We start from the raw sequence: 18,080 nt of genomic DNA on the forward strand, positions 1-18,080 counted from the left end.
TATATATATATATCCTTGTATTTAAGTTTTCATAATACGTTTAAAAAAAACATGTAATTTTGTTGTGTTTGTCATTTTCATTTTTTTTTTTTTTAAATGTCTATATAGTTTGTATTAATTGTTATTTATTAGTTTTAACATTTAACTTATTTCAGTTAACATTTATTTCAAGTAACGAAATGTTGTTGTTTTTTTAGGTTTATAAAAACCCTGATCTGTAATGAAATTAATCTGTGAATCTTCTTTTTTTCCCCAGTTTATTTACATGAATCATCCAAACTAAAATGAATGGGACTTTCCGATACTATAAACATAAGAAAATATATTTTAGGAGAGTGCATGATTATTGCTTCATTTCTATGCAACACAATGTGACAAAAAAAAAACAGCATTTAGTGACTATTTGTTGGTTGGAAAAAGCAGCTCATTAGTAGAAAAAGGCTTTCCTGTTTTGAAACCAGCTACTGAAAAATGTAGTTCAGCTAGCTGTGTTACCCCCCCAATGCTGGTTCACAAAAACTCCAACCACGACCAGAGAAACCAGCGGCAGTACAGCTCTAACAGGGGCCATCTGCCAACACCGCTGCATTTTAACCTGGCAGACCTTCAAAAGCCAGAAAACATCTCCCTCTGACTCATTTCAAGAGGGAGTGTATGGCCCATTATCATGTTTCTTTTCCCTCCTGCAAAGCTGAGGCGGTGTAAGTTGCAGAGCAATCAGGTAGTTAAACTTTGACCCTTGGACAAGGAATGCATGAATGAAGGTCAAGGAGCAGCATATAAAGCTCTGGCGAGAGTCCGTCGAGCTTCAATGATTTCCCTTCAGCTGTACAGTGTTTTGCACAGGCATGTTTCAACAAGGTGCTTTATAAACAATGAGGTAGTGACAGATTAGGCTGATTAGTTTTGTTTTTAGAGTGAGTGTTTGCTTTGGAAGATTTTGGGTGTCATGCAGTAAATTGCATATTTTTTAGATTTATATGCATAATCACCAGCATCTACATACGCCACAATAAAGCTGCTTTTGAGCTATTTTAGGCTTTCCTTTGTTCATAACAGCCATAGTTGCACTCATACTCATGCAAACATGGGCCGTGTGGCGTTAGAAATATTCAGACAGTCAGTTGCTTTCCTGTTATCTGCAAGTAGTCAGAAAAAGGAACAGGGAGGAGTGTGAAAGAGGAGAGATTGTGAGAAAGAAGAAGCTGAATGTAAAGGGCCAAAGGTCAACTGAGATACTCATAGTGTAAGAGAAAGCAAAAGAGACGATTAGAGAAGCTCAAGAATAACACTAAATAAGAGCTAAAGTCATACTAGAGCACAATATCTGCTTTGTTATGCCTTATTAATTTATACATGTTCAATACTGTGATTAATATGAATACATACAGAAGATATGTAAAGGATCATCTACAATCAGCTAGTCTGCAAAACAGTATTTTTGACCAGTTTACTGTACATTATCCTGCTTATTGCACAACTACTTAACAAATAAATAAATAAACAAACAGACATAAATATTAAAATATTGATGCATAAATGTTGTTTTGAGATGATATGCAAGGGAAAAAAGGCTGTGTGTCTTAGGAAATCGTTTGGCAGGGCCAATGGTTAATTATATAGTTTAAAATCATTATGCAAAAATATTTGAAAGCAGAATGCAGTGAAAAATCTAAATCAAGTATTCAAGAGAGCCATGAAATAAAACATAATACTCTTATTATTAATTTCTTAAATTAATAATTAGCAAAAATAATAATTCAGTGACTTCTAGGGTTATTATATTATTGTTAACTAAAACTATTTAAAATATTTTTTTGTTTGTTTAAATGAAGCTGAAATAAAATATAAATACAGTATTAGATGACATTTTTAAGCAATATGAAATTTAGAAATGTTGACAAGGCAACTAACTGCAATAAGTTTGCAATAAGTTAAAGCACTAAAATTACTAACTGGAAATAAATAAAAACTGAACTAAAACTAAAATATAAAAATAAAAATACTAAATACTAAAACAAATGAAAAATAAATTAAACCTAAATAGTGACATAAAAAAAATAAAAAAATTACAATAGTGACAAAGAATAAAGTTAATTTAAAAAGCTAATTAAAATGTTAATAAAAACTTTAATAGTATACACATAATACTAAAATAACACTGGTGACTTGGGTGGAATTTTGGGTGATTTGTGCAGTCATTCATAGTTGTGATAAAGTCATGATCAAGTCATGGAAGGACAAAATATTCACCATAAGAAGGTCGTCACTCAGTACTTCTGTCTTCTCTGCTCTGTGGACAAAAAAAGGGAAAACAGTGATTGGTTATATGAGCAGACTAAATGTGCAGTGCTTCATGTGACTGATGCTCTTTCTCAGGGTGACTGTGAAAGCAGGTTAAGCTGGTATCACTATAAAAAGATACCAACAACACAAACATGCAAGAACATAGCTTTGTGTAAAGCCTTCACTTCACATGTAAAATTCATTGGATTTCATCATCATTAATATCATCCATTTAAAACATCCACTGCACTTCACTTTTTCAAAATTAAACATCATTTATTTTAGAACTATGTCAACAAACTGTCAGTTTGGCACACGTCAGAAGAAAAAAATCCACTTCCTGCATTCCACATTGTTTGTTATGGCAACAGCGGTAAAGGAGGCGGGGCTGTTGGTGCTTTACACACACTCTTGTCAGCAAAAACAGGTGGAGCTTCATAACTAATGAGCAGAGTCTCCCTTTGACCAGAGGCCATAAAACTATCACAAATCATACTATGGGGACATTGTACAGTCAGAACGTTATTATGGCATCATCTGTGATAGTTTCAGTATTTTCATTTATTATTACAACAATATACACTCTAAAAAATGCTGGGTTGTTTCAACCTAACTTTGGGTCAAATATGTAATTAAATATTACAAATATTTAATGTAAAAATTTAACCCAACGGTTGGGTTAGTCCATATTTGACCCAAAGTTGGGTTGAAACAACCCAGCATTTTTTAGAGTGTATATTGTTGTAATAGTTATGTGTAGATATGTGTTATGCACATTATTTTGAACAAAGAAAATGTTCCCAAGTCTTTTACCCTTAAAAAAGCCTTAATCTTTCCAGTAAGAATATTTGATCATCTTAAAAATAAGAAAAACTTAGTTGTGAAGCAACATTGCATGAGAAAATGAGACTTGTTTTCAGAGAACGTATCCTGAAATGAATTAAAATTTTTTCTTTTTTGCTAAATCTAACATTATTTTTGGAGACTTATGCATTGAACAAGAAAAAACAAAACACAGCTAAAAAAAACTACTTGAGAAAAAACTTATATATATTATAATAATATCTATACCTATCTTAAATAATAATAATAATAATACTGTCTTCAAATATTCAAGATATAAAACTAGCCCTAATATTTTATGCAGTTTGTCTTCTCACAAGTTAATTAAAAATAAAATGCCTGTTTTATTATAGTCAATATATCTTAAATGTACTATTATTAATAAACAAGTTAATAAGCTTTTTATTATATTCAAAATATCTTTAATGTCTATTAATCTGGTGTACATCTGGCTTGTTTTTGTTTTTTTCAAGTGGTAAAACTGCTGAGCCAGCAGTGTAGTAAAAAAAAAAAAAGGTAAACCCTTGAATCTTTTTTTATAGCACAGATATTTTATCACCACATAACCAGTGCAACTGCTATTTATGTCTACATTACAACTTTCATGTGATGAACTGACACACAGACAATCCCTCCAGATAAAGGGACCTTTCTCAAGGTCAAGCACCATGGTGATTATTTTGGTTGAGTAGATCAATATTAAAGTTCTTGACAGATATTAGAAGTTGTTAAATGTCATATACAACAACTTTTCTAAAAGAGAGAAACCACGAGAAATAACAAAAGAGACTCTACACACAGGCAGTACAGAAAAAAAATTGTCAAAAAATTGGTCATGTAACAAGAGAAAATATCCCTGAGATCCCGTTACACAGGCTTGAGACTGACCTCACGTTAGGCAGGAGGGAATTTTTAGATTTCCATCAATACTGAATTAGCATTGATCCTGTGTTCAGCAAATGCATATCGGGTTATGTGTGTAAACCTCTAGAAATACCTCAGCTAACATTTCATACACAGTCAAAGTTGAGAATACAGCATACATGCTATTATAAAGATTTCTAAAGACCTAAGCTTAGACCATCAAAACGTCCTTTACGGTACTGGATTGATCACTAAAGCCCGTAAATATCTCCAAGTAATTTGATTCTGAGCACAAGATGAACTGCATCATAATAATGAGTAATGTGTTATTCTGTGATCTGTAAGCAGCACAAGATAACTTTACATACTCAAGCTTTCTTTAGGTTTGAAATGGTGCATAAAAATTAGGGTTGGGCCAATAGACATCACGATGTTGAGCCGGCATCGTGATACACAGTTATCATGTCGCGCTGCACCGTGCCGCATCAGCTAAAGTCTGTCTACACTGGACGCGGCAAAGCGACCGTTGAAAATCATTTGAAATTTGTGAGTGCCAATTTTGTAGACATCGACCCAACCCTAATAAAAATGCATCATTTCAAACCATACTGAAGCAGAATTTAATTGGTACACAAAAATGTAAATTCTATTTGCTACATATTATTGATATGGATGCACCAGTGTTGAATGTTTAATTGTGGGTGACCGTTTCAAACTTTGTTTTTTCCTTTTAGTTTGCACTAACATAAAGCGATAATGCTCAATTACGACAAATTATTAAGAACAAAAAGCATAATCTTTAGCCATATTCAAGCAGAATCTGATTGGTAGCCATGATTGTAAATATAACAGCTGATCAACAGTACTGGAGCTTGCATCTTGCATAATGTCCCTAACAGAACTTTGCAGGCCTTTTCAGTTCAGTAAACACGTTTAACCCTACTAAACAAGGGGTTTAAGTGGCAATATGTTTATTTGAAAAGATTAAAATCTCTCCAGATTATGTTAGTTGGTAGCTGGTCATTCAACAAAAGAGATATTGTCACCTACTTTTTATTTCCTTTGACAAAATGTTTTGCTTTAAAAACCGAATTAAACCGCTTGCCCTAATTCCAACTTGTACTCTGCCAGCTAACAAAATATATTCAGAACATTTTGCCAATTAAGTTATGAAAACGTTACTTCTGAATGCCATCCAATTTTAAAAACATTAAAGGAACATTCCATTTAGCATTTTGCAGACATCATGGGAACATTTCTCGGAACATTCAAAAGTAGTAAGATGAGCGTCCAACTAAAACAGTGCACAAAAATTCCATGAACGATGTATACACACAATTTCAGTGCTAACATTTTGAGAACATTATTAAAGACCAGATAACTTTAAACATTAATGTTACTGAAAAACGTTGGAGAGAACCTCACCAGAACGTTAGCCAAAGTTCTGAGAATGTTCCCTGTTGTTAGATCAACTACTAAGATCAATGACATATAATAAAGCATGTAGACAGAGTGCCTCTTGCCACGATTTTCTTTTGACCAGCTCACTGAACATCTGGTTTAGGTTTCAGGGAAAGAAGGAACTTCTATGTTCATCAGCAAGCATGCTTAAAAACTTAAGTATCCTGGATCTAAATGGCCAGTTTTGAGTCTGCGCCACTATTTTTGCATGATTTTAACACAAAATTGCCACCAGAGTGCAATGTTTTGGATGCAACCGTGTATTTTTGTGTGTTTATGCCATTTCTGATTAGCATCTGATTCAAAGTCAATTACATCTCCAGCTAGATTTTTACATTTTCTAAGTTCAAAACTTCACCACAAATCACTGAAGTATGCAGCATCACTAAAGATACAGGATATCTCCTACAACATTTATCATTTTTAATCAAGGATTAAAAGTTACCCAAGTTAAAATGAATATCAGCAACTTTATATATCACAGAAGACCAAGCAATTTCCTATGTATTTCATCACTGTAAAATCTCTGACAGTGTTTCCTTTTGCAGCGGAGGCAAAACCAACTGGGGCCGTAACTTAACCGACTGTATCAAAAACGTGGCGTCTCTCTGGCCTGGAAAGCTGCCATGAGAGCTGGCCTGACTATTATACCTCCGACTCTGATCGGGTATTTGTCATGTCGCCGCATCCAGTGTAGACAGCATCACTGATTATAATGAGTTCTATACACTGATCTATATAATGAATCTCAATTATAGATCAGTGGTTCTATAGTATTTTGCTGCACCACTCGCCTCCGGGGTAGGCACTGTGTTTTCCGTGCCTTATAAGGATTCACGCTGCATCAGACCCTCTGATAGACTGTGACAAGCGAGTGATGAATCTAGCAGCTGTCCGAGATGCTTAACTCACAGAAGAAGACATGTGAATGTAAATAAAGACAATTTCTTGGCAAAAACAAAAGGCAAAAATCAAGCTCAATGTGAAAAGCATCTAAGATATTGTGACCATACTTAACCCTTTCACCCTTGTAGGAGCCAATATGCAAAGCAAGGCAACTTTAAAGGGGTCATATGATGCGATTTCAATTTTTCCTTTCTCTTTGGAGTGTTACAAGCTCTTGGTGCATAAATTGTAAAAATCGACGCGTTTCAAAAAGGCGGGGCATAGAGGAGAAACAATAATGTACAGTATGTGGAAAATAATGTGTTTTTTTAACTTTAAACCACATAAACACATTTCATTACACCAAATACACAAAATAATGTTCTTTTTAGCAGCATCATATGACCCTTTTAAGACTGTCATACACTGACAGGCCCTTTAAAATATCTCTGCAGGGAAACCAGCCAACTCAAATGTCCTCTTACTGTTTCCAAGCAAGTTTGTTCCTTGAGATCTGCAGTGATTAACTAAAACTAACAATGTTCCAACTACTTTTTGATTTTAGATTACATTTAATTCTTTAAGAGCGCAATAATATATTAACGATCATAACCTCTACTTTCTCATTAACTATTTATTTTAAAACTAATATTTATCCATATTTAATACGGAACATTATAATGTTGTGATGCCACTTAAACACTTGAAATTGAGAAAAGTGACAAATAATCCTTTTTTTTGGACCCATATATCGATCAACTTTTCATTAGTGGTGCATCCCTAATTATTGTTAAATGAGAAAGTCACAGTACTGAATACTAGCTACATTATCTTAATAAAATGTCAGTCACCTGCCAAGTCACTTCAACTAAAAAAAACAAAAACGGTTAGAGGTATACAGATTGATCAGTCAGCCAATATGAATTTCACATTTTTAAACTGTTCATATATTGTATTTATTATTTCAGTCAAATAGACGTTTGATGATCCAGATCCTTATAGATAGGCCTATTCATATAAAAACAGAGAAGACCAAAATGTCTCAATCTCATTCGAGTTCTGTAATGTATATAGGAGACTCTTTACACTTCTACACGCAAATATCAAACACATAGGCCTACCATTACAATATATAGTGGTTTCATTAATAGAATAACGCGCCATGATCAAATAGCATGTGTAGTTTATAACTTTGAACACCTCAGACCTGTCTTTAGCTCTGTGCACTTCAGTTTTATCACAATTCAGTCCGGTGCGCGACGCACAGCGACACTCCCAACTTTAGTGTACATATTTTTACACGAACCATAGAAAAAAAAAAACAGTATATAACACACTAACCTGCCAACGGTCTGGTTGGCGAGCTGTTTCATGCGGTTGAACTGTTTCTTCATCTTGAATCGTCTTCAGCCACCAACATATAAAACTTAGAGAAGTCGCTGTTTTATCAAACTGCCGCCCGCACGGGCGACGCTCCCATTGCGCGCACAACTGGATCCGAACCGCAGAATCTGTGTCATTTACTGCTCATATCCATTTATAAACCGTGCGTCAAACGTGTTCCTTTCGTTTCTCATCCTCTCGATTTCTGGTTTAGTCACTAGACAGCAGTAATAGGAAGAGCAGTTCACTTCCCTATTGTGGAGCACAGTGGGTTGTGACACATGACACCTTGACCGAGGTTGTCCGATTAAATAACACTCTTGTTCATATATTCAGATGGCTTTGTGGATATAAGTTAAAGGCTCAGATTTATGCACACACACACACACAAATTCTAAATAACCCATTCCCTTTAAATCCATTCATTGTGTATAATGAAGTTACATTTCTCATTTTCTCTGTAATAGCGCCATCTTCAGTCCGAAGCACAATAGCTGCTGAAAGCGAAATTTAAATACGTTGTTGTTGTAGTTGTCCTTACATCTCCACTAAGATTTAAAAGAAAATTTGTGCAAATATGGATAATAAATCCTTATGCTGAATACAAATGTGGAAAATATTATTATTGAACTTTTAGACAAAATATAAAAATTATATTTAATATGCCCTACATGTTTTATGGGATATAGCCTAGTACAGGGGTAGGCAAGTTCGGTCCTAGAGAGCCGCAGTCCTGCAGAGTTCAGCTCCAACCCTGAAAAAAAAACTCACCTGCCTATAGCCTTAGTAATCCTGAAGACAAAAACAGGAAGGGGGCAAAAACCTTTTCACGGCACTGTATAATGCAATTCAATACAATGACTGAGATTAACAAATAAACCTTCCTCAAAAATGTATCACATTTGACACTCACATTTGAACATGTTTTATGTATGGATAATCAAGTAAACCTAAGTTGTTTCAGTCCAGTAAGTGTTCATTTTGAAATATTACTATAGCTAAAATATGAAGAAAAACGGTAAACTGTCAGCAATTTGACATTTAGCAAGTCAACATAATCCATGCACATTTAAACCACATATTTATATTTAAATCCAATTCATTAACGTTCATACTGACATTGAAGAACACTAAACATATAAGACGAAATGTTATTGATTTACTTCTCTGTCAGTTTCAACGCTACCACGGATTAGCCTTTGATTAAAGTTGTCTTCTGCCACCTAGTGACCAAAAATCTTCAATTTCCAAGCGCCAAGAGTGAAATTTGGCCTTCACAGTATAGGACAAAATAGTCAATTTTTTCCCCCGTTCTTGCCACAGTGTAAAGTGATCCATTATGTTTTTACTTCTTGTTACAGAATAAGATTCAAACTAGTTACAAATGTAGATGTGATCGCATGGGCTACGGCTTTAATCTCCACTAGACCACACCTTTGGCAGCGCCTGAGCAAAGCTAGTAATTTTCTTTGAATGTTCGATTCATTTAAAACCCATTATAAACAAGGCATTTGTTGCATCCAGTGGGGACATAATTACAGATTATAATGACTTATACTGTCTTTTTACGCGTTGCGTTGCATTGCATCGCGCCGCGTAAACATAAAACCCTGTCTGCATTTGTGATCGGAGAAATGACAAACAACAAGTGCTACTCTACACTGCTCAAAACTCGCGTTTGAATCATCAGTGGCAAATCCTTTAAATGAAAACATACTTACAGACTGTGAGTCAGAACTGCCGGCATTGTAGTCTACTCTCCCAGGATCAGTAAACAGTCCTCCATAAAATGTGCTGCACACATCTGGATATTTGGGTTAAACTGTTCTGGAACAGTGTTGTAAATACAACTTAACCACTGATTTGTAGTCATGTCCTCTTTTGGAAGACCAAACAAAGTTGTTTAGCTTTCACAACGAAAAACACGTCGGCCTAGCGTGAGGGGAAGCCGCGGCTTAGCGTGAGCTGAGGCCGGGCTAGGGTGAGCAGAAGCGGTGGGGTCGAGAACGGCACGCCCGGCGGATTCGACGAAGGAGCGGCAACCACATGTGACGACCCCGGGCTGGACTCCGGAATAACAAAGTGCAGTAAACGGTAAAACTATTTGCGCTACAAATCTGTATTATGATTATGATAATAAAGTAAATGATAACAAATAACAGTGTTGCAGTGTCAAGCAGCATAACGGACTGTTTTTGTACAGATAAAATAACAGAATAATTTCCATTACTAAGTAACTGATTCATGTATTTAACTTCTACGTGTTTGTAGTCTTCCTTGTAATCTATATAACCAGCACAGGTTAACCTTTCTGCTGTTTAAGTAGTTTCTCTTCAGTTCCTCGTCTAAATTAGCTGTTAAATTTTAAATTCCTTCAATATGAATTCTTTACCACTGGTCAGCATTTTACGTTTATTATTAGTCTTTTCATCATCAATTGCCCTTAAAGGTCGTTGAGCAATTCACTCCCATTCAAATGTAGAGTAGCATCCTCCAACATATTAGGACGCAAGATCCATTCGTGCCTCAGAAAGAATGGCTGAAGACAAAGTGGAGCTTCACAACATGGAGAAAGCTCTGATGGATAAGATGGGACAACATGAGGTGAGACAGCCAAACCTGTTTGAGCGGCTCTTTCAGCCGTGTGTAGCCGAGCTGGTGGGAACCGCTTTCTTTGTGTTCATCGGATGTGTGTCCGTCATTGAGAACGTGGCGGACGCCGGCAGACTCCAGCCTGCGCTGGCTCACGGACTCGCAGTGGCGGTGCTGATTGCATGTATGGCAGAGATCAGGTGAGAAGAAATGTATTTTTACTCATGGATATAGCATGCTGTATGTGGCTGTCAAAAAAGAACAAAAATAATAAATATGATAAAAATAGCATACCGAGTGTGACTTTAACAAAAAAAAGTGTCTTTTTGATTTTTCTCTTATTGCTTTTTATTGCTTTCTTATTTGTGAACAAAAAACATGTAGCGTGACTAAGTGGATTTACATTTAAACAAAACTAATCTTTATTTTAATCTTTATTTTTATAATGAACATTTTAACCCCCTCTTCATGCAATACTAATATATATATATATAATATAAATATGTGTGCATGTAAAATTATAATTTGAAATATAGAAATTGTATGTGTGTGTGTGTGTATGTGTGTGTGTGTAAAATTTACAAATGTATATATTAAAAGGAATTACAAATTATATTTGACATATTAACATATATAGCTTATGATGTAATATATATAATAAAATATGTATAAAATATATTTTATATGTAGTTACATAAATTATATTCAAACGTATTGCTATATAATAAATAAAATTTTATACAGTTTAAAACTGTATATATAATTATATATAATAGAAATTATATTTTACATTTAAGTTTTATTTTACATTTTAATATTTATAAATTATATTATATATATTAAATTATATTACAATTTCTCTCTCAGACTCTCTATAATTATCAAAAATATGTAAATTACAAAGTATGGTTTTTATATAAACTATATCATTACAAAATATACATTGTGTTCTATTTAATTATATATATTTTATAATTCATATTTTATTATGCTTTTTAATTATTAAATGCGTTTTAGTTATTAATAAATTAGATTTTCAGTAAATAAATAAAATGAATAATAAAGTTTTATTTCATGTCAAATAAAATAGTCAGGATTGTCAACCTCTTATATTATCTTCTATAGCCTTATAAATATGAATCCACCGACCCCCTGCAGTACCACCAGGGATAACTGACCCCCTTTGGAAACTCCCGATCTTCGGGGTGATGTGGCTTGGTTGATCTGGTGTGGTCTTGTCTAGTGTGGTTTCTCCAAAGGTTTTGTCCCTGCAGTCCTGAGCATACCTTAGAAGTTGCCTTGGATAAAAAGCATCTGCTTACTGATGCATAATGCAAAGATTTTTTTTCTTCTGACACAGTGGTTCACATTTCAATCCATCATTCACCATAGCCGTCTACCTCTGTGGTGGAATGGAGCTGAAAATGGTGGCGCCGTACCTGATCTCTCAGCTTACTGGAGGTTTACTTGGTGCAGTCATGGCCAATGTGAGTAAGATACATGTGGCCTTGAACCATTCAATTCAGTGGATTTGACATGTTTTTCTTGGTCGCTTTCAGGGAATGACCTCGAATGAGAAATATGCACGAGCTCAAGGTGCGGCATTTACGGTTCTCCAGGCTGATGACCATGTTTTGAAGCCGTTATTTGGAGAAATTGCCATGACGTGTCTTGTTACCATGGTGGTCTTACTGGGTGCAGTTAATGCCAAGAGCAAAAGTCCTTTAGTCCCATTTTTGGTGGGCTGCACAGTCATTATTAATGTACTAGCGGGGTGAGTTCATTGATTATGTTACACATAATTTCCTGTGTGCGGTCTGGAGATTAATATCTTCTGTGGGTTTCAGCGGTGATGTGTCTGGTACGTGCTTGAATCCTGCAAGAGCTCTGGGTCCTGCAGTGCTGACCAACTATTGGACTCACCACTGGGTTTACTGGGTGGGACCCATTACTGGTGGCCTTATTGCTGCTGCATTAGTCAGGTCAGACTCGTGTCAAGCATTGTGAGTTCCATAGAGAGAACTGAAATCATCATTAATCAGCCATATTCTATATTTCTCAATTTAACTGGATTAAGATATTTTGATTAAGCCATTTTTTCCTTTCAGAATTTTGCTCGGAGACAACAACACCCGTCTACTGATGAAGTAACATTCAGTACATCTTTCAAACAGGCTTTGGATTTTTATTTTCTTAATTCTCTGTCTGAGTGCACAAGAATTGAACTTATTCTAATGATTTGCCCATCATTTACATCTCATTTAATTCAATAAAAATGTAAGAGAGTTTGTAAATCCTGCTGTGAAGCTGGAAATATGGGGAAAGGATGCTCTGGTGAATATTAATATTTAGAATTTTATATTTTAAATTAGGAAATTTAAAAAAATGGAAAATGTTGTCTAAAGCAGTGTTAATTCTAATCTAATCAAATACATTATATTCACACTTTAATGCATACAATCACAGTATTCTATTATTTTATGTTCATTCATGCACATTTTTATGCCTTATATTACCCATTTCTTGGTAATTAATCAGAATAAACTCTGCAATACAACTGAAATGACTCTTTTTCACATATTTGACAAGCTCAAAAAGGTACTTACTAAATACAAACATGTCAAAAGTGTGTTTGAGCCTGTTAACATGTATGGATTTAACACAGGTTATATATGAACACATTGTGGGAAGCTTTAAAAGCACCATGTCAAAGGTGATGACCCTGTCATATCTGTCACAGGTTAGTTAGAGAGGTTAGTCATCAGCTGAGTAAAAGAGGTGGACATTGGTAACACTTTAAGTCCACTACAAAAATTAAAGAATGCATAAGAGATCATTAGCTTAAGTAGAGTTTAGCTCTTAAAAAATATATAGTATTTTTACTTACAACTTATAGTAGCTACTAATATAGCCTGTATGTTGAATTATTCCTATCTATTCTCAGAAAACTAGCATCAGACGAGTGCGCACTCTGTGGTCAACTTTTTTTTTTTTTTTTTTCAGTAAAACCGATATAGAACTTTAATGTTACACTTTCGAAATTATATGATTGGCGGAATATAGGCCTATGTAAATTTTTAAATAGCTAAATATAATTCTCGATAATATAGGTGTCAAATATTTGGTTATTTAAGTCGTCTCGGACAGTCACTGCATAAGACGACAAAAAAAATCAAACTGTGTGACCGTAAAAATCTAAGATTTAAAAGACATTCATTGCAGTTAAACAAATAAATACACTAAAAAACGCTGGGTTAAATACAACTCAGCGCTGGGTTAAAAAGGGACAAACCCAGCTATTGGGTTGTTTTGACCCGGCGGTTGGGTTGTTTTGACCCGGCTGTTGGGTTGTTTTGACCCGGCGGTTGGGTTGTTTTGACCCGGTAGCTGGGTTTGTCCCTTTTTAACCCAGCATTTTTTAGAGTGTAGCGCAGTTTTTCTTAAAAAAAAAATACATAAGTTCATTCAAAAACTCAAAACATTAGAATTAATTTCGCATTTATTTCAGTGTTAAGTGTTGAATTCTTAATGTCTCAGATGTTTATTTTACATTTGAATTATAAAACACAAAACACAGATAATCCAAAATTAAACCAATGAAAATATAGGCAACAGTACAAACACGGGGACCTTCGACACATTGAGCAGTCTGTGACTGTTAGTTATAGGCCGTTTGTGTTTTTGAATATTTAATTTTGAAGTAAAAACCACAGTATATCAGTGATAGACGGAATTAAAGGGATTATTAAAAGGAATATGGATCTGCTGTATCAAGCTCATGGCGACATCTTGTGGCTTTTGGTGGACTGCACTTCCTCAACAAGGCGGCTACAAAATTTTACATTCAATTTGAAATCACGCCCCTAATTAAATCAATTTTAGCGTTTGTATTTTTGCAATTATTGAAAAATATTGACAATATCTAACAGTGGAGTTTGTTGACAGACATCAAGTACCAGTCAGAAATAATTTCTTTCATTAGAGATCTTTAAAAATAGAAATACAGAAATTACAAATTATTATGTGCTATGCCTACGACACTTGTACGGTGGCGTATTATTCTTAATAATAAAATGTATAAAATAAAATAATAAATGTAATAATAATATTATGTAATTTTATGTGTATAATATACATATATTAGAAATAAGCTTGAAACGGAGTGAATATCTGAGCTACGACGAATGATTGGATTTGACCAGTCGCCAGCTTCCCTTTATCGACAACTTGAATGATTTTTTTGTTTGTTGTAATTTTATTAAAACAGCGTAAAAGGCTCTCAGATGAACAAAATATGCCGACATGCTGTTTAAAATATTATATATCGGTTTACCATTTATTTTAGTCTTTGTTTACAGGCACTCAGTCTGTAATGAAAACAGACTGAGTGAAAAGGCTTTCAGATAAAAACAAAAAAAAACAGTGTTAATTAAATGATTAAAAATATAAGGCCAGATAGAAACGATGTACAAGTATGAAGATGATTCATTTTTAATTATTATGCGTGAGCAATACGTTTTGAATCAATTCTACAGACATAGATAAATTACACTTTTATTTTCGATTTGATACTTTGTTTTCTCTGCAAAAATACTGACCTCTTGTATACTCTACACCGTTAATGAAACAGGTTAACATCGTTTAATTTCATTAAAATGTTTAATTTCATCACTTAAACAGGCTGCGAGCTCACTAAAGTATTCCGCAAGTTTAGAAATGATTTGTACCAATCAAACACTTTCTTACGTTTTTGAAGGGTAAAAGGATCGTAAAGCAGCTTTATATTGAAATGTTAACATCCACATCAATTATATGTTCAACAGAAAAACGAAAAGTAACGAAATACGATTCTAAACCCTAAATGATTGTGCCTTAAATATTTAGGCCTAAAAAGAGCCTAACGGGTTTAATTACATATGCAGCATATTTCCCTTCACTCTTTATAAAGGGTGTGCTTTAATAGAGACTACTGTTTGGAACCTTCAAATATATACAAAATATAACCAACAAAATACCATAAGTTCATAAAAGAGGGACTAAACAATGTCCTTTAAAAAGGTGCATTAAGCTGAAACGTTAATATGTGTTAACAGCACCTATACCTACATTCATAATAAAGCTGAAAAAGGCAACCAAAAGGAGGAACCAACTGGTATACGTTACATAAAATCTGGGAAATAGAAAAATAAACTTCATTTTCATAGAAAATGCGAATGGAAATGTAGGCTAAACATATATAATTTTTTTTTTTTGCATTATGAACATGATTGCAAGACTTTACATTTATAGACTAGAAATGATATAGAAATGTAGATTGTTTCTAATTTGATTACAATATTTCATACACGCACATACAGAAACTAAAATCACATCATCTGTTTTCTTTGAAGAAACCTTTGTCCGTTGAACTCTCTTTTATGGTTACAGTCAAAGAGTTACTTGTTACATCAGTAACAACAATTTTCTCCATATTCTTCAAACAAGGCAACCAGGACTGATCGGTTTCGTCTACAAAACTCAGAGACAACTGCTCTCTGGTTTGATCGGTGGATCGAAATAGATTGCTTTTGGGAGGATGTTTCATTTTGGAATGCTTTATGGCACCACTTGGGCTGTCCTTCCGTCGATGTTCCAAAACACCAAGCCCAGCTTTTAAGATGTTGCCACCATGTGTGAATTTTACATCACTTGACCTGCTTCCCATTTGCTTTTTAACGTGGCTGGATTCTGCTTGAAACTTCTGGGTTAAATGGATGACATCACAGTTCGAGGTCTCTCCTGATCTCTCAGTTTTGGAAGGTCGATAAGATAATGGTTCATCTGCCTTTCTTTTAACACCTTCAGTGGATGAACCTCCTGGACGCAACTTTGGCTTTGGTCCTCGCTTTTTTGGTGAGCTGGCAAAATCCAGCGGGCGTTGTACCAGCATCCCATGCATCAGTGGGTCTCTCTCAGAGACCGGTGGACGCACACGAACACTTTCTCCTCTGTTGATGGTGCTCGGTGGAAAAATCGTAGGCACGACTGCCCGCAGTCCCTCACGTGCTCTGGGTGTCACAACCGGTTCGGCTACCGGGAATGACACATGTAAATCTTGAGACATTTCCCGTCTGAACTCACAGTTTTTGCCTTTTGCTTTAGCTTTTGCCTATATAAAAAAAATCTAATTAAAAAATGTAAGCACAGCATCATGATACCATGGTTTCAATGCTTTAAAGTGCAAGAGAATAAGAAAAAAAATAAATGCACTAAAAAGAAAGCCAAGAAAGAAAACAAACAACGCTAAGAAAAATCAAACAAGTAAGTTAAAAAAAAAAATGTTTTAAGAAATATAAAATACATAGCTAATATATAATTCTTTCACCTTCATTAAAAAAGTTTCTGGTTTAGGTCCTCTCTTTTTTGGCCCATACATCTCCCTCTCACGCTCTCTGCAATAAAAAAAAGAAGAAAATAAGGCTGAGAAAAGCTATTTTAAAACGTCCAAAATATTTAATCTGTCTACTGGGATTACTGAAATAACGAAGAAACGTTTACCTTTCTTCAAAAGCAGCGAAAAGACGCTCATCCAGAATATTCTCCTCTGGTTCCCAGGTGCTGTATCTGCACCAATAATTGCATGTTCAATTATTCGCAAATAATAACGTCCAAAATCATTTTTACAGTTTTCTTTTTACACATTTATTACTAATAGGTGCATTTTTTTATCACTGATTTCAAGAGATTTTGTATGGGCATGTATAATATTTATTGATACATATATCAAAGGCTACATATTCGGTTTATTCGTGTCTTTTTTCCCCAGGATAAACCGCATTAATCAGCTAATAATGCTTTTTGAACGTTGCATCTTGACTGTCTCTCATCACTGGCCTTGTCAGCTAACGTTCACCGGAGCCCCGTTACACAGTCCCCGCTTCAGCCGTGCTAACACTCAGCGAGCTCGGGGAGCCCGAAACCGCTCCTTCCGTTGCAACAACTGCCGTTAACGTGTCATTACCACTCACTTTTGAGACCAGCCTTTCCATTTGACCAGATACTCCATCCGTCCCTGCGGATAAAAGCACAGGGGGACTCAAATTAGCAAGCTAACGCTGCTAGGCTAACCTATCGCGTATAACATGTCAGTTGAGCGGGCATAAACAAATAACCAGGCGCCTCTGTAACAGCGCCGAAGCCCCGACGAGCAGGCTGGGATGAGCACTTACTCTCCTTATGCGCCGTTTAATGATGGATTCGGCGGCGAAGACCCGCTCCCCGACGGCTGAGAGCTCCATATTTACTTCTACCTCGCAGCTATTTTTTTCCCCTCAGCCCTCTGCCTGAATAATCCTTGATAGCCCATAATAGTCTTTCCGAAGAGACGTCATCACGTTCTAAACTGTTACCATGGCACCGCAGGACGGCGGTACTGTATGGGAAGCCAAAAAACCCAAAAGTGGGATGAAACAGCGCGGTATTACAGTGTTCGCGCCCCGCTGACCTGTCATCGGCGCGGTTCAATGGACCGAGCTGCGCGACCGACTCGACAGCGCAGAGAGGACAAGTAGTGTGTGGCTAAACTGGCTGAGTCCTGTGGATCACCTTTAACTGATTGTCCGAGTCCGGAATCATTAAGCGGCATTAATATCTTCATCTGAGTTTTTCGTTGTCTTCAGATTTCTCTGCAGTTCGTGTATGTTGTTAAAAACTCGGAACATCATTTTATTCCACACAACAGGCAAGCATTACCGTTAAGTCTATTATCCACCAAAATGCAGATTCGT

The 18,080-nt window shown here is 35.4% G+C and overlaps 3 protein-coding genes across 7 annotated transcripts in view; 1 reads left to right on the forward strand and 2 right to left on the reverse strand.

Moving 5' to 3' along the window:
* LOC107670674 (rho GTPase-activating protein 17-like) overlaps positions 1-7,971 on the reverse strand; it is a 35,516-nt gene extending 27,545 nt beyond the window's left edge. For all 5 annotated transcript variants that reach the window (XM_016463356.1, XM_016463353.1, XM_016463352.1 and 2 more), the window contains exons 1-2: positions 7,681-7,971; positions 2,254-2,293 (exon numbers count right to left, since the gene is read on the reverse strand). In XM_016463356.1, coding sequence (XP_016318842.1) covers positions 2,254-2,293; positions 7,681-7,733 — 93 coding nt within the window. In that variant the 5' untranslated portion in view covers positions 7,734-7,971. The remainder of the gene's footprint in view (positions 1-2,253; positions 2,294-7,680) is intronic.
* A 2,212-nt stretch (positions 7,972-10,183) lies between these two features.
* LOC107670665 (aquaporin-8-like) lies at positions 10,184-12,808 on the forward strand. Its single transcript, XM_016463342.1, has 5 exons — positions 10,184-10,514; positions 11,675-11,801; positions 11,874-12,088; positions 12,162-12,296; positions 12,423-12,808. The coding sequence occupies exons 1-5, from the start codon at positions 10,258-10,260 to the stop codon at positions 12,463-12,465; spliced, it is 777 nt and encodes a 258-aa protein (XP_016318828.1). The 5' UTR covers positions 10,184-10,257; the 3' UTR covers positions 12,466-12,808.
* A 1,936-nt stretch (positions 12,809-14,744) lies between these two features.
* LOC107670683 (chromobox protein homolog 8-like) lies at positions 14,745-17,730 on the reverse strand. The gene is made up of 5 exons (XM_016463366.1): positions 17,523-17,730; positions 17,322-17,365; positions 16,852-16,917; positions 16,679-16,745; positions 14,745-16,462 (listed from the first exon to the last, which is right to left on the reverse strand). The coding sequence occupies exons 1-5, from the start codon at positions 17,589-17,591 to the stop codon at positions 15,686-15,688; spliced, it is 1,023 nt and encodes a 340-aa protein (XP_016318852.1). The 5' UTR covers positions 17,592-17,730; the 3' UTR covers positions 14,745-15,685.
* Between the last annotated feature and the right edge of the window lie 350 nt (positions 17,731-18,080).

This window comes from Sinocyclocheilus anshuiensis, unplaced genomic scaffold (assembly GCF_001515605.1).
Source record: "Sinocyclocheilus anshuiensis isolate Anshui unplaced genomic scaffold, SAMN03320099.WGS_v1.1 scaffold1165, whole genome shotgun sequence".
Taxonomy (NCBI): domain Eukaryota; kingdom Metazoa; phylum Chordata; class Actinopteri; order Cypriniformes; family Cyprinidae; genus Sinocyclocheilus; species Sinocyclocheilus anshuiensis.

Coding starts and splice junctions, on each gene's coding strand:
- LOC107670683 (XM_016463366.1), bottom strand. CDS start 17,591: ATGGAGCTCTCAGCCGTCGGGGAGCGGGTCTTCGCCGCCGAATCCATC. Junction 16,746..16,851: donor TTCGCTGCTTTTGAAGAAAG/GTAAACGTTTCT, acceptor TTTTTATTGCAG/AGAGCGTGAGAGGGAGATGT. Junction 16,463..16,678: donor CAGAAACTTTTTTAATGAAG/GTGAAAGAATTA, acceptor TTTTTTATATAG/GCAAAAGCTAAAGCAAAAGG.
- LOC107670665 (XM_016463342.1), top strand. CDS start 10,258: ATGGCTGAAGACAAAGTGGAGCTTCACAACATGGAGAAAGCTCTGATG. Junction 11,802..11,873: donor TTGGTGCAGTCATGGCCAAT/GTGAGTAAGATA, acceptor GGTCGCTTTCAG/GGAATGACCTCGAATGAGAA. Junction 12,297..12,422: donor ATTGCTGCTGCATTAGTCAG/GTCAGACTCGTG, acceptor TTTTCCTTTCAG/AATTTTGCTCGGAGACAACA.